The following is a 14795-nucleotide window of genomic DNA, read 5'->3' as shown; positions in this document are numbered from 1 at the left end:
TTGTAGCGTCGTATAAGGCCCGTTTATAGTCCGACATTATCGGCGCGCGGGCCAGCGTCATTTGTGACCAGTCACGCTACGCCCAGGGGTGGGACTCCTGCATCAATTGCGCTTTTTTGATGCAGAGGCAAATTCCAGTGCCAAACTGCGCCAAACACAGAAAATGGACCGAAATTGCACCACGCTGCGCTAGAATGGCTACGGCAGTGGCCGCAAACAGCGAGCGGGCTTGTTCTCCGAAAAGGAGTGCAGCCATTCACGTTATGCAGACCATGTGACGGCACTTCCAGCAGAGTTTCTTAATTTTCGCGCTTATAACAATGGACTTTTCGGCGCTTCTGCCCGGCGCACGCGCGGCAACTGCCGGCTGTTGTCACTGCTGTCAAAACTGCTTTTGCAGCTGTGTTTAGAGTGTACTAGAATACGCGCCGAGCGGCGCAGCACTCCCTAGGTGCAGTGCAACACAACATAAAGTAGGCTGAGAGTGCTGCGAGCGAACTAGATATTTCGGAGGCACGTGCTGTGGCCGGTGCAGAGGGCGGGCGTCTGTCTCCCCAAGGCTGGTATAACATAAAACTATTCCAATCTGTTTTTAATTCTATAGGGGCGAGGCGTGAGCCATTTTGACCTAGCACGAAGGGCTGATGGCAGATTTGGATTAAAATGTCGCAGTATCGCCCAAAAGGCGAAGTAACGATTATGATAGCAAATTAGTAGACAGCTATAAGAAGGATAGTAGTTTTATCGGCTGTATAAACGTGTAAACATGTGTTCACTCACTGAAGTAACAAGCATGGTTGGCACACAAGCAAACATGAACACATCTCACTCGATTGCTGCAGAAACTCTGTGAAAATGCTGGAGTGAGCAAGCGCAGCAGCAGCAGCGAGCGAATTCACCTTTGTGCTGTCTTGCTTTAACACTAAGCGGCGAAAAAGAGCGCACACGAAGCTATCAGCACTCGCACTCTGTCCCTATTGCAGATTGCTTTCAAGAAACGGCCCGCGCAGCCGCACCATACGCAGCAGCCGCCGAAGTAGAATGACCCCTCCCTCCCCTCCCCCGGGTGCCTTGCGCGTGATGAAAGACGGTGCGCTTCATCCCCGCTTTCCCTCCCCCTCGCGCGCGCGAGATTGAGCCGCCATCGTCCTCGTCGGCTCATCCTCACACTTTCACTCGCACATACAGTGTATGGTGCGCGACGACGATGTAATCACTCCCAGGCTTTGTATGGAACATCACTGTGACAGCGACGCCAGAAATGTGCCTGGAGTGTCCATATAATTGCTATCGCATGAAAAACAGATTGGAATGGTTTTACATTATACCAGCCCAGGGTTGATTGTGGCTCTCGTCGTCTACGGTGACATATGGTGACTCAGAAATTATGGTACAGCATCGATTGGACTGCATAATTTGAGAACATTTTCCGCTATCGTCATGAGCGTAGGCACGGTAATATATAGTTTGATTGTTGTGCAACCGATGTTTCCGGCTGTACAGCAAAGCATGTGCTGTGCCGCCGCTCCACCCGCTCTTCCATATTCTAGTGTGCTATAGCTACGAAGTGCGCTTCTGCTACGAGCTTCCTGTTGGTTTATTTTGTGTTTCATCGTGGCTTCGAAGTGCGCTGCCATATTTCATTATTCCCCCAAAATTTAGATTAGCTTGCTACAAACTGCTTCAAAACGAAACTTTAACTGCTCCAAATTGCTCCAAAATGAAATTTAGTCTGCTCCAAGCTGCTCCAAAATGCTATTTTGTCTGCTCCAAAGTGCTCCAAAACACATTTTGACCTGCTCCAGAAATTGCGCTAAAATGACTTTGGACCGTCCCAGCCCTCTACGCCGGTTGCGCTGCGCCAGCCAAAACGCCATCTCCTCCATAGTCCGGCGCGCGCGCCGTCGGCTGTTATCTTCAGAGCATGCGCAGAATGATCCCAAGTCTGTGCGCCATTTTGAACGGCTGTCTGCGACCGTCGGCGAAGCGGCGTGGGCGCCTTTATTTCTTCGCGCGAAATGGCATTGTGGGTCGGCGCAGTCGGCGCGACCAACGCGTGAATGGGTCAGGAGCCAATTTGGCGCCGGGCCCGTCAGGGTGCGTCAGAAGCCGCCGGTTACGTTGGGTGCGTTCGACTATAGAGGGGGTCGTTTTCACCAACGTGACGTAGCGTGCGCCGCGCGCGCGCTTGCGTTACTTCGGACTATGAACGGCCTTATAGTGTCACCTAGTGTCAGGTTAGTGAAGTGAAGCGCAAAGCGTTGCGCATTAACCGAAGAGTGGTGCTGCCAGCGCGTTGAAAAAAAAAAAGCATTTTTTTTTTCTTCAGCAACATCAACTGGAAAAGGAGTGTCGGCTTGGCAGGCTAGGCCAGCTGCAGCAAGCGGCGGGATCAGGTTTGAATGAAGGGAGGGGGGAAAGGTCACGCACGCCGTGGCAAGATTGCCGGGTCGAGGGATGCAGGCCCGCCTCGCGCACGCTCGCACGCACGCATACGTGCGCTCGCTCTCGCCTTGCGGTCGGTGTGAATTCGAGCGCGCCAAGCACGACGCCGCCGCTTCGCATTCCGTCGCAGTGGAGAAGGTGCTTCCGGTTGCTGCACGCGTAACAATGACATAATTTGGGGCGAAATCTCTACGTTGTCGGCGGCAAAAATTCGTTATTTCGAGGGGGTCTCCCGCTGCCACTTGTTACGTAGAGGTCTCAAATACATGTGCTTCTATGGAGTAACGGCAGGGAATAGAATATAGGAATTCCAGGAATTCGTTATATGGAGGTTCGTTATGAGCAGGTTTAACTGTATCTAGTACCAGTCGAGAACAGTGCTGCAGCTTGTGGAAAACATTGTGTTGTGCCCCAATTTTCTTATTCTGTACAGAATAGTTGTTAAAGGCTAGTTCCATGGGTTTCTTGCTTAGTGTAAAAAAAAAGAAGAAAAAAAGGAAATCTCACCTCAACCAGGACTTGAACTGGGCCTGCCACTTTCAAGATGAACATTATACCATAGAGTTCCTTGTGCAGCTAGTAATGCACTGCACAGGTTGGCATGGCTAGTTACACCAGTCCATGTTGCTGAAAATGGAATGCAAGGAATGTGGTGTAATACATTGCCAACTGACTAAGGAATAATGTCACCCAGTGAGAAACTTATGCTTTTTTTATGTCATCTTGTCCGACTTAAATAAGAGCACAGCAATATTTCAAAACCACAAACATTTGCAACAAGAATAAAAAGAAATATGATTACTGGTTAACTGAACGTGGACTATGTCTTCTTGTCTGTCTTTTGAATGCTCAGGTGTGGTTTCCAAGGTCAAGGATCTCAAGGTCGACAGCCTACAGTCCACGAATGTCTTCCTCGAAGCGCTCACCAATGCCACAGAGGTAATAGGAGGGGGCTGCTTTTGCACCACTGTCATTCCTCAACCGTGGTGAAATATGTGGCAGCTGGGGCAGCACGATGTAAATTTAAAACTGCATTTGCATGTTTTTTAGGTGCTACTTGTTTGGACAGCTCTGTCACATTGTCGCATTCATGAGTCGATTGTAGCCTAACCACACTGTATTTTTAGTGTAGCTCCACACTATTAGCAACCTACTCTGGACGCAATGCCTGACAGAACAGTAACCAGTGAGCACACTCCCTTGATTCCGCTTTCTTCTTTACGTGACATGTTACAAAAATGTAACAAGGAACCAATAAGGGAAATCTTCAGTACCACTTTTGACAGTGGTACATGTTCCATTACTTGGTTTTACCAGTGGCTTGTTCTTATGGCTCATTTCTGTGATTTTGTTTCGGATTTCTTTGTTGCTATGGTAAGTCTATGCATAGCTCAAAGCCAGGCAAGGAAACACCTGTTAATTGTAGCACCAAGGCTCGGCTTCTCTGGCTCATTATGTTTTTTTTTTTAAACTGACTTTTAACAGTGCATTCATGTAATATGGCTATTATGTCTTTCTATTTCATTATACAGTGCAGTCCACTTATAACGATACCGCATATAACGATATATAGGTTATAATAATGAGTCGACCTAAGAGTATCAACTTATGCATTAGGGCTATGAGAAAAAAAAACATATATAACAATATATTATTCACCGCATATCGGATGTAACGACCGAAATTTTGCTTCTGGGCAGCGTTTTTCATGCAGAATAATCGTGAACTTTGCGTTCCTAAGTTGCCCTTAATCGAGACGGAGCGAAAGTTTGCCTACGCGAGTTCGTATCTGCCGCCATTACCGCGCAGCGCATCCCGCCCGCGTGCTGCTTGCAAACGAAAGTCGCGAAGAGCATCGCAAGTTGGCGCAGCATGCACAAGATGGCGCCAGCTGCAGTGTGGAGAGCTCTGGTGGTCGTCATGGTCGATCTTCTCTTCACTCTCGTTACCGGTGGCTTCTTAAACTTCCTTCAATATGTCAGCTAAAGTGTCCTCTTGTCGGGCGCCATGTTGTCTGGCGCCATCTTGAACCCGTCTGGTCTAGGAAGGAGCTTGGCGAGGACTGCCATCTTCAGCGCCCGGGGAAGAGACGCGATGGTTAGCAACGCCATCTTGCCACTGGGAAGAAACGTGTTGTACTGAAGACCCATCAAACACTTGGAAGTTTCATGTGTACTGCCTGGACACTTCTCCCGATTTCTTTTACTTTCTTGAGCGTTACCGATGATCCCTCATAAAGAAGCTTCTTGCGGATTCTTGTCAACGCGACTCCCTGCAGAATTTGGTCGCGGAGCGACTCACCGTGCCAAGCGTGCTGGCTGGAGCCAAACGATGGAGTGAGGTCACAAAGTCCTGGAAGGACTCTCCCGGTTGCTGCCGTCAGTCTCTGAAGATAATATGATGAACGAGGCTGTTTCTGTTGTCTTCGTAGGGCTTGTCCAGCATGCTGATGATATCCCGGTACTTTATTGTGAAGGGGTCAGCTTGCGACGTTAAGTCGTAAAAAAAAAGCGTTGACCCTCGAAGCCTAAGTTTGATAGCAACACGACCTTCTCCCGCTTCTCCGGTAAAGTGTTGTCTCCGGCTGCCTGCTGCAGCGTGTGAAACAACAGTTTCCACGTCAGCCAAGGTATGGCAGGCAGTGGAGGGGGAGCGAACGCCATGCTTGGAGCGGCGAACAAGGGAGAAGTCATAGCGGTAGGCAGCGTAGTCTTTATGCTGGCAGTAGAAGTAGAGCAAAGACAGAAGGCAGAAGCAGTTGCAGAAAAGCTTACTTAGTCGCCAGTTGTATTTCCATAAGTTGTAGTTGCCTCGACAGGGCGGCTGGAACGGCCGAGGGCGTGGAGTGCCGCAAAAAAAGAGCATTTCCTGGGATGGGTACCACATGCAGACTAACGTTCATTTCAAAAGACGGGAACACGGCGCAGTACACTTACAATGTTGGAAGTGGCATGGCGCTTGCGGTCAAGACAATCCGAAACTGAAACTGAGGATATAACAGACGTTAAGTCAATAAATTTCAATTCTGTCAAGTAAAAGTTCACTTATTTCGGCTTTTTCTAATTGCGAGAATTGGAGACATGCTACGTTTTTTTTTTTTTTGCAATAAAATTAGATGCATGTTCAATTTCTGTGTTTATGAGCTCAATGGCATTTTTACGTTAATTTTCTACTTTGAACCCATAAAAAGAGGGTGTGCATTCGATTCGGGGACGTGTTCGAGTCAGGGCAAATACTGAAATAAATAGGGAGTGTGTTTTGGTGCTTTTTCTGCCTCTTCTTTAATTCAGCTCAGGGCTGGATAATTTGACCAGTTTTGCCAGTTCTGTCATAGTCGAATGAATGGAAGTTGACTGTAATATACTTTACACATGTGGTCATCGCCACGCTTGTCTTTCTGTTTGCTATGCCCAAACCTGGTTAGTGGCCCTTTAAGAAACACAAGAAAGTGTGAGCTACTTGTTTGAGCATCTTTAATGGGAACGATGCAAAAGCAACACTTGTGTGTCACCCATTTCTCCCTCCTTGCAGTCTCATTTCTGGGCTGTTCCTACTACAGAAATTTCTGTATCTGGAGAAATACTGCCTTCACCTCTAAATAAGTATAAGTAGCATGTGGAAGCAACAAATATTACTTTTCCTGTTTATTTCTGTGCTTCTTATCAGCACGGTTCTGAAAAAGCTATGGCCACCATTTCACGGTAGCTCATTGTTTGGGGCATTAAAGAGGAAAGAAGGTGGCTACTCGAGATCTTTGCCTTACTGTGTTCACAGCACTGTCATGGTGTTAATGTATGTCTGAATCTTTGTGTGTCTGCGTGCAGCTGTGCTTTCGCATCCGTCCATGACTGACAAGCAGTTGTTGTTCTCCACCCAGGTGATCGGTTGGTGCAGCTTGGTGGCAACTGCGGGCAGCTCGCTAGCACGGCCTTCACGTCAGGCAGTTGCAAAGAAGGGCAAGAAGAAAACGAAAGAAGCCAGCTCCACTGAAGAGGTAAATATGGTTGCTATGCTCCAGAAGGCACTGCTGAACACGGATACAAGCAGGCATCCACAAGGAAACATTAACATTGGGTTGAACCGTGTCTGGTCACCTCAATTTCCTTTACTGAACATTTTGCTTTGGACTCTTAGGCCCAAGGCTGAGGCATTAAGGGCTTATCCTTTCACCCAGGAATAATTACACTTGCGCTGTCTTGAAGACAAGGCTGTCTTTTTTTTTTTTTTTTTCCTTACATGAGCCACTCATGGGGCACTGATAGAAGCTTCCTTGTACAGTCGACCGGGAGGGAAGCTTTAGAACTGTTAAAGTAGTGAAAAAGGCTCAAACAGAAAAGGAGATGTATGGACATGTACGGATACACCAAGGAGGTTTTAAAAAAAAATTTGAAGTGGCAATGCTGCTTCGAAAGTGAAGCGAGGCCGCCGCCATCTTACTCAGGACACGAAAATACATCGGGGAATAGTGGAACATAGAAAACAACTTCTCTTCGCCTCCTTCATGTTTAATGTGGCTAATTTCGCTGTAAAGATCCTCTGTTTCACTGGTGTTAGGAGGAAACCTGAATGCCGTGGCACATTTTTTTAGAGATCTTGATATCAACACTCAGCCAAATATAATATTTTAAATAGAAACAACGACCTTTTATTTCACAATTACCCTAGCGTTTACATTCGCACAACAAAAGCACTTAAGGTGTGCGCGGACTGCAGCCTGCACGGCCCCCTTTCAGAGGTGAAGTCAGGGCAAGCGCTGGCTTCACCCGTGCTGGTAAACAATAGCGGGTAACGCCGCTCCACAACTTTTTTTAAACCTCCTTGGGATACACGTACATCACTTCTGTGTTCATATGTCTCCCTTGCTGCAAATCTATTACACCAGTATTCATCTATCAGTATTATCAGTCAGTACTCCTTGACTGAAAGTTCCGTTTGGCAGGGACTACCTAAATGTCAGTATAATCAGGAGTCTAAAATAAACACATTCGCCTGAGCACATGTAATTGTATTCCACAGTGGCTGAAAGAACTTGTCACCGTATTGCTGCACACATATATGCTTGCATGGGATCTTGTCAGTCCATATTTCAACCCTTGTTATGCTGTTGCTACAGACAGACTCCTGTAGACATGCAAAAGTACAGCCAATGCATGCACAAAATCTCCATCCCCTGGCACTCCCATAGCTGTATGATTGCAGGTTTCTACACAACAGTCGTAAGTTCTTACTTCATGGCTGAACTCGTTGGCGCAGACATCGAGGGTAGAGTTTGCACCAATTGAAGCTGTTTGAAGATTCTGAGCATAAAAAATTGTTAATAGACAGAGAAGTTGCCGGAAACTGCTTTAATGCTTAACACGTGAAGGAACAAATTCTGGATGTGCAAAAACATACAGCAACCCGCAAAGGCAGCTTTTACAGCTTAATGGCTTGGCTTGTCCCGTGGATTAGGCATTGCTGGCAACTACAGTGGAACCTCGTTGATACGATCTTCGCGGGAACCAGAAAATAAAACGTATCATCCAAAGCAAGCCCCAAAACGTAAGAAAACAGGCTTGCTTACGTGGTGACAAACTCACTAGCAAAGCTTCCTGTGGCGTCAAATAACTGCTCCGCATAACACACGTGTTATGTGAGGCAGCATCACGACACCACTCACACCGCAACCAACACACTTTTATTGAGCAACTTTAAAACAGCTCGTCAGTTTTCGCTGAACTTTCTTTTTTTTTTTTTTTCAAAGTCCGTAAAGAAGTTATTTTGCAAGATAACAAGTTCCTTGACATAGCTACGGAGGTCACGGCACCATGAGGCTACGAATTCCGAAACAAAGGAACACCGTAGAGACAGTGACACAACGAGCGATACGACTGGCAGACAAGGGCAGGCGCTTCATTCAGCCATGGGACCGCATGAAGATCTCTCCTGAAAAGCCAACCAAAACAAGCGCGAGCGAAAGCTGACATGAGCAGACGATACTACGAGTGTGAAAATAGCGGTCGGACGGGTCCACATGACACCAGTTTCCCGCGCCACGGCCGGTTTGGAGGTGCGCGTTAGGGGACCATACGCGCGCTCCCTTCTTTAAAGAGCAAGCCCTCCAGACCGGCTGTGCCCGCACTTGATCAGCAAAGGAGGCAGCTCTCATTGGTCTGCCTCGCTCGCAGCTCGTTTGCCATCGGGGCATGCGGCAATTGAAATCGGTCCGGGACCGATCCCTCCCACGGCACGAAAAACCTGCTTCGCGGTAGCTTTAGTGGCGCGCGCTTTGCCACCACAGTGCGCGTTTTTCCGCTAGTGTCGCCGGCCCTTAACACGTTGTTTGTGGGTCGTTGAAATGTAATTTTATCTAGTACACTTGAATATAAACCTACGAGTTTCAGAAATACCAGTTTGCAGTCGTTTCATCCAATTTCAGGTGAAAACTCGATTGTATCAACCGCATGAAAATACATTGCTCCGGGGCGTTGGCCGGGAAACAAAAAAAAAAAAGCCTATTACGCAGAATGGTATCAACGAGGTTCCACTGTACTAGATCGACTAGGCTTTACTAGTTTGTTTCAAGGAAGTATTGCCAACACTGGCAACATACCTAACCAAAAACATTGCTCTTTCTGCTAATCTCGGGGGTCACCTGTTGGCGTGCTATAGTTCTCCAGTTTTTGGTCCTCCTTTTACATTACCTCCATGGGGCACGTGGTGGTTCTGTGCAGCTGTCCAAATTATCAGTTTGTGGTTCATGATAGTTGCCGGCAAAAGCTGCAACTAGTCCTTTATGTAGGTCAGTTTTGTTACAACTGCTGTCTGCACCACCCTTTGTGCTTGCAGGCTTTGACCAAGTGCTTCATCTCGCTGGTGGGTGAATTGGAGTCGGCTGCGACAGACCTCCAGACTGTAGTAGCACAGGCAACTGCAGACATGCTAGCGAACCTTATGGCGTCCCTAAACCTTGACCACGAGGAACCGTTCCTTCAGGTTAGTTTCCCTTTCACTTTCAGGTGTGATGGCAGTCGTCTGCATTGTTGAACATGGCTTGTCGCATGAACTTATGAGCGCCAATATGTTCTTGAAGCGCTAGGCCAAACATTGTGGACAGAGACAAGAAACAATATGGACAGCATTGTCGCTCTCCATGTTTAACCTTGGGCTATAAGTACTTTCAGTATGACTCGCCAACAGCCCAAATGTTTGTCTTACTGAGTGCCAGTAATTGCCTCCGATGACGAATACAGCTCTAATGCAGTATGTAAGTAACTGAGTTTAAACTCCTGATAGCTCATTCCAAAGATCAATATTTTTGGCTAGGCAACTTGTTCTTCTTTAGGTGGAAGGCATGCGGATTACATGATGTTGTGTACGTACATAATCAGTCATCACGCATGCTCTAAATCATGTGACACCATGTTGACTTGAGGCTTGTTGGTGATATACATTGTTGACTTACAGCACAAAAGGAACATAGACTACTACTTTAGAAACAAGTATTTTAGTGTGTTTATTTCTAGTGCAGTCATCATTTTTTCACAGCATAAGTATGTGATGCAGCTTGCAACGGACACAGTGTATTCAACAACATACATCCAAAATTGATATTCGTTTTAGTGTTAGTGTCTATTTAATTAAAAGGCTTGACAGCAGCACTGCAATAGTTTTCTTAAAATGATCTAGTAATGCTATTCACAGCTCACATATTCAAGCTTATTTCAAAGGTTCGTAGTGTCTCTTCCTAGTTGTCTTTTTTCTCTGGATGTAAAGCTGTCATTGTGTGTGCACCATAGCGCCAACTTGTTTCTGAGTATCGTTTTTTGTTGATGTTGAGGCCAAAGCAATGCTTTTGCATGGCCCTCACGCTGACCATTGTATCCAACTGCAGGGAACTGAAGAACTAAGCAAGCAGGTGCGACAGAGAATCGAGCAGAGCTATGCAGACTCCCTCAAGGAGCTAGGGACCATGCTGGAATCCAAGCTGAAGCTGCTACAATCATTACGGGCTTAAGCTGTGCCAGCAACACCATCGTCAGCAATTCTTGTTCAGTGGCCATTGTCTTCTAATCGCCATGAGGCATTGGCCTCGTTTGACAGGAGCATTGCATTTTTTTTTCCATCCTTCATCTAACTATGCTCCTGAACTGTCTTAAGACTGCCAGCACAAGTCCCAAACCAGAGAAATGTCTAATCGTGAAGTATGACGTGCTTCTTTTGTGCAAGTAGTGAGAAAAATGAAGTTGGCAAGGAAGAGAGAGCATGGCAAGTGCTTAGTACCAGCATTGCCTGAGCATGTTCCTGAGTGTGTTGACTCGAAGTCCAGCTTTTTTTTTTGCTGGCAGGAGTGCTTTCTGAGTGATTTCGCCAACAGCTGCTGCTGCGCAAGCCTTCAAAGGAGAACCGAACAATCGTCATCATCAGCGTCACCCCGCAGCTTGCCGGCGGTGGATGTTGCCGAGCCAACTATGCAGCTTTGGAGGGCATTGTCACTCTTCGGCAAAAGGAGCACGAATGGTCCTGGCAGTGTGATCAGCTGTGCGTCCAGCCCGAAGCTTCAAATCATCCATTAGGAGGCAGAAGCTGAGTACGGTTGCAATGGTGGGTCAAGAAGTGGTGCTTGCTATGTTGTCATTATGAAGATTGGCTGCCCTACTACCGACCACTTGCAGCAAAGGTTCCAAGAGTACCGCAAGATATGCATGAATTGAACATCTGATGGCAAACCGAGTCCGGGCAAGGCAAGGGGCAGTGGCACACAGTTGCAATAGTGCTTCAAGGCAGCCGCGGTGTGCTGCGTTCGTCTGAAGAAATGTGGAGGGCAGAATAGTGCAGAGAGAAGGAAGGCTGCCACTTATCTGGTGGGCTCGTCGACGCAACGGTTGCTCGGGAAAAGTGAGCTTGTTGACTGAAGCCCCACTATGCAAAGTTCCAGATCGTGCACTTGTGGGCTGGGTAGCGTGCTAATTTGCCAAGGACAATAATTGTGACACCAGACCAGGGTAACCGCAGTGATGAGAAGCGAGTGGCAGCCTTTCTGCACCCCTTGCTTTTTCTTCTTCTGTTTTAACTAATGTGTGTGAGTGTGCGTCTGTGTGTATGTGTGTGTAGTATGCGAGCCTGTGCTGCTGCTGAAGCTTGCCACGCAAACATTTTTTTTCCTTCACCTTTGAAAGTTAAGGACACCACCACCAGCCCCGTCAGCTCAGGGCTGTGCTCATCGCACTGTGCAAAGCAGTGGCATGAGACACGGCCTTGCAACTGTTCACTCTCGTCCGTGTGTGCCTTCTAGAACGAGGATTGCGAGTAAAAGTTTTATATTTTGATTCTCTGGTTGATGTGTGGGTGTCATGTGTTGTTGCTCTGTTGATAAAGCATGCTCGGAAGAAGTGCCAGCGGTGAAAGGAGCACCACTCTTTTCCAGACTGATCACATTCCTCACTTGATTACTAGTGGTAAACTGGTAAAATGGGCCCAACAGTTCTTCGTGCCTGTTAAGAAAATTTGTATATGTCTCTTGCTGAAACCTTTGTGGCAATCGTGAGAAACAGTCATGACAAGCTCTGAATGGAACAAGCCGGGAAGTACATCAGAGGTGGTCATAGCGCTAGAAGACGCGGACAGGAACGAGAGAACAGGACGAGCGCTAACTTACAACGGGAAGTAATAGCAGCACGTCATGCCCAATTACATGAACACAAAAGTGCCGGCATGTCTTGGATGCCCCTTTCCTCTAGACTAAGTGGTAAGGAGGCACTTTTATGCGCTGTTTCATTACTGGCCAACTGGTACGGTGTAAATTCTGAAAAATATTTTGATAAGATTCAGAAATGCGAGTAAAATCTCAATGTAACCAAGTTGGAGGAGCTGAATATACTTCATTAGAGCCATTACTTTGTTATACAGTAGAACCTCGTTCGTACATTTTGGAAAAAACGCGACAAAAATCGTACTAAAGAAAGCATACGATCTGAAGTGACTAAAAAATTTGACAGACTCAGCTGTAGTTGATCTACGTAATGCGAAACGTTGTGCTAATTGTTGCGCACAAGACGCATGTCGAGCTGTTGGGGCTTCGGCGGCTCGAGACACGTTTTATTGTTTTCCTACTGTGTTGTGTTATAAGATGGCGATGGAAAACCGAAACGAACTCACGCTGGTGGGCGACCCTGACTGCTGTCAAAGCGAAACGTGACACTTAAATCGTGCTGCCTGCAGCACGGAACAGTGGCATGTTTGGATTATCGCCTACTAAAAGCGTGCAGTATACTACGAAGGTACATTGCACTGCGTGCAGTACACCCCATACAATGTAAAACAGATAGGTGCAACAACCCCTGGGGAAGACTTGCTGGTACCGGAATAAGAAACTATGTGCGTGCCAGAGTTTTCACGTGAGATTGGCGGGCAAGTATTGCGGTGAAGCTGCCGCAGCAGGCGGCTATATACTGTTCTCAATCGCTCGCGCCTCTGGCATTTTCTTGTTTACAAGGGATCTAGTGGGTGGAAAACGTATCATACGATTGCAGTTTGGCAATGTACTGAATGTTTCTTCTCGGGAGCATATAAACCAGTAAAAAATAAGCTTAGTTCTATTGGGTCATTTTTTGCGTTCTCGATGGTGAATGTTGGCGCCAGGAAATCTCGGGTAACAGGATCGTGTCAATGAGGTTCTACCATATATAAGCACTGTTTGCCCTCAAGGCCGGCATTGCCCGCCAGGGCATGGGCGTAGTTGCCATCGGGTAAGCTGGTGTCAATGCAACAGGCCGCCATGGACTGAAAAAAGAAATTAAGTTGAGCACATGTCAGTTTATTCTTCCAGAACAAACTGATCACTTTGTTTATTGGTGTTTCGTGAACGTCACGGCAGAGCACTGCAGTCTTGCGTGCTTGGACTTTATGCGGAACATCACAACGACGGCAGAAATGCGCCTGAAGTATACATGTAATTCCGATCGTGATAAAAAGAAAAGAAAACGAACAGCAGGGAACCGCACAGCCGCCGTCCGCGTTGTCGGCATCTCAACGCCTGGATCTACGTTGCATTCCCAAGGTCAGTGCCTACTACATGCATTGAAAATGCAGGGAAGAGATCGATACAACCGGATTTGCTACAGGCATAGGTAGCGATATAACGTAGAGAGAGAAGTTTTTAGGAAGATAAAAACGATTAAGGAGATTTATACAAAAATGCTAGAATGAAAAGCATACCTGAGTAACTCAAGCAGGCTAGCTGCCCCATTGCAAAGGTGATGCCAATAAATCTTCAGCACAATCACCAGCCGTGCGGGCGAAAGAAATAAAAACCAGAAAGCTTGCCTTCTCGCACCCGCTGCTGCACGGTAATTAGTAAGCTTACGATACTCCCTAATGTGAAATTTGAGCTCAGCTCAAATTTCACATTAATTTGCGATAATTTCACATCAATTTTGCGATATATTGAGGCAAAGAATTTGAGAGCGAAATCGCTGCACCGACTGCGTGTGGGCCAGCGCCTTTGTAGTGGGACGGGCAGTATGGGAATGCTGGCATGATGAGTGGCATCTGAGCCAGCTGTGGACGACGAACGCGCGAGCAGTGGCACGAGTGCGGTTACGCTGACGCACAACCCAGGAATGGGTGCCCAAGAGCTGTGCTCTAAAAGCTTTGGTGACAACAGCCAATGGATAGACTATCGACAACATTCGAGAAACTTCGAGGCGCGTTGTGCGTCGAAAGATAACATTTCTTGCCGGTTAAATGCAGTGGCCGAAGAAAGTATGCGTGTCGATATTTTGTATTGTAATTCTATTGGTGCACGGCACACATTAGGAAGAGAACACTGGGAGTAGCCTGTCTGGCGCGGTCAATGTGTCTCGTGTGGCACATTGCAAACGGAGCGAAGTGTGGCGCGACTGCCTCGCTAATCGGGAGATCGCGAGAGGCAGCGCGTGGGCGCGATTCACAGCAGCCGCCGCAGACAGACCTCCGCTTATGCAGCGCTTTGTTTTCGTACGTGGTATCCGTGGCGTCAACGGTGAACAGACGACACCCGCTACACTGGCGCCAACTAGTAGACATCGTCGCCGCAGAGCAAGTCTTGCGCGGCACTATGCTTTTTTCCTCACGCTTTCGCCATACCCTCCTCCTCGCACTCTCCGCTATTGCCGTCTTTCATCTCCCGCTTCGCTCCGCGTTCGCTCTTTCATCCGTAGCTGTGCCCGTTCATTCGGTTACGAGGGTCCCCAACGGTCGCCGCAGGAACACGCGCCAAAGAGCTGCGCTCTAAAACCGCTGACAGCGCAGCATATATACAAAGAGTTTTCATGTTAAGCAACCCCAATAAATTGTTTCGGAATGAAAATATATACGTTGAGCAATAAAGA

General features: G+C 47.3%; 1 protein-coding gene across 1 annotated transcript in view; it reads left to right on the top strand.

Annotated features, from left to right (window-relative positions):
- Positions 1 to 11765, top strand: part of LOC119444588 (N-alpha-acetyltransferase 25, NatB auxiliary subunit) — a 77176-nt gene extending 65411 nt beyond the window's left edge. The window contains exons 16-19 of the mRNA XM_049664663.1: positions 3299 to 3384; positions 6323 to 6439; positions 9274 to 9420; positions 10319 to 11765. Coding sequence (XP_049520620.1) covers positions 3299 to 3384; positions 6323 to 6439; positions 9274 to 9420; positions 10319 to 10441 — 473 coding nt within the window. The 3' untranslated portion in view covers positions 10442 to 11765. The remainder of the gene's footprint in view (positions 1 to 3298; positions 3385 to 6322; positions 6440 to 9273; positions 9421 to 10318) is intronic.
- The last annotated feature ends 3030 nt before the right edge of the window (positions 11766 to 14795 follow it).

The sequence above is a fragment of the Dermacentor silvarum genome, chromosome 3 (assembly GCF_013339745.2).
Source record: "Dermacentor silvarum isolate Dsil-2018 chromosome 3, BIME_Dsil_1.4, whole genome shotgun sequence".
In the NCBI taxonomy this organism is placed as follows: Eukaryota; Metazoa; Arthropoda; class Arachnida; order Ixodida; family Ixodidae; genus Dermacentor; species Dermacentor silvarum.
Note: the sequence above shows the minus strand (reverse complement) of the source record. Positions and strands in the feature narration are given on the sequence as shown.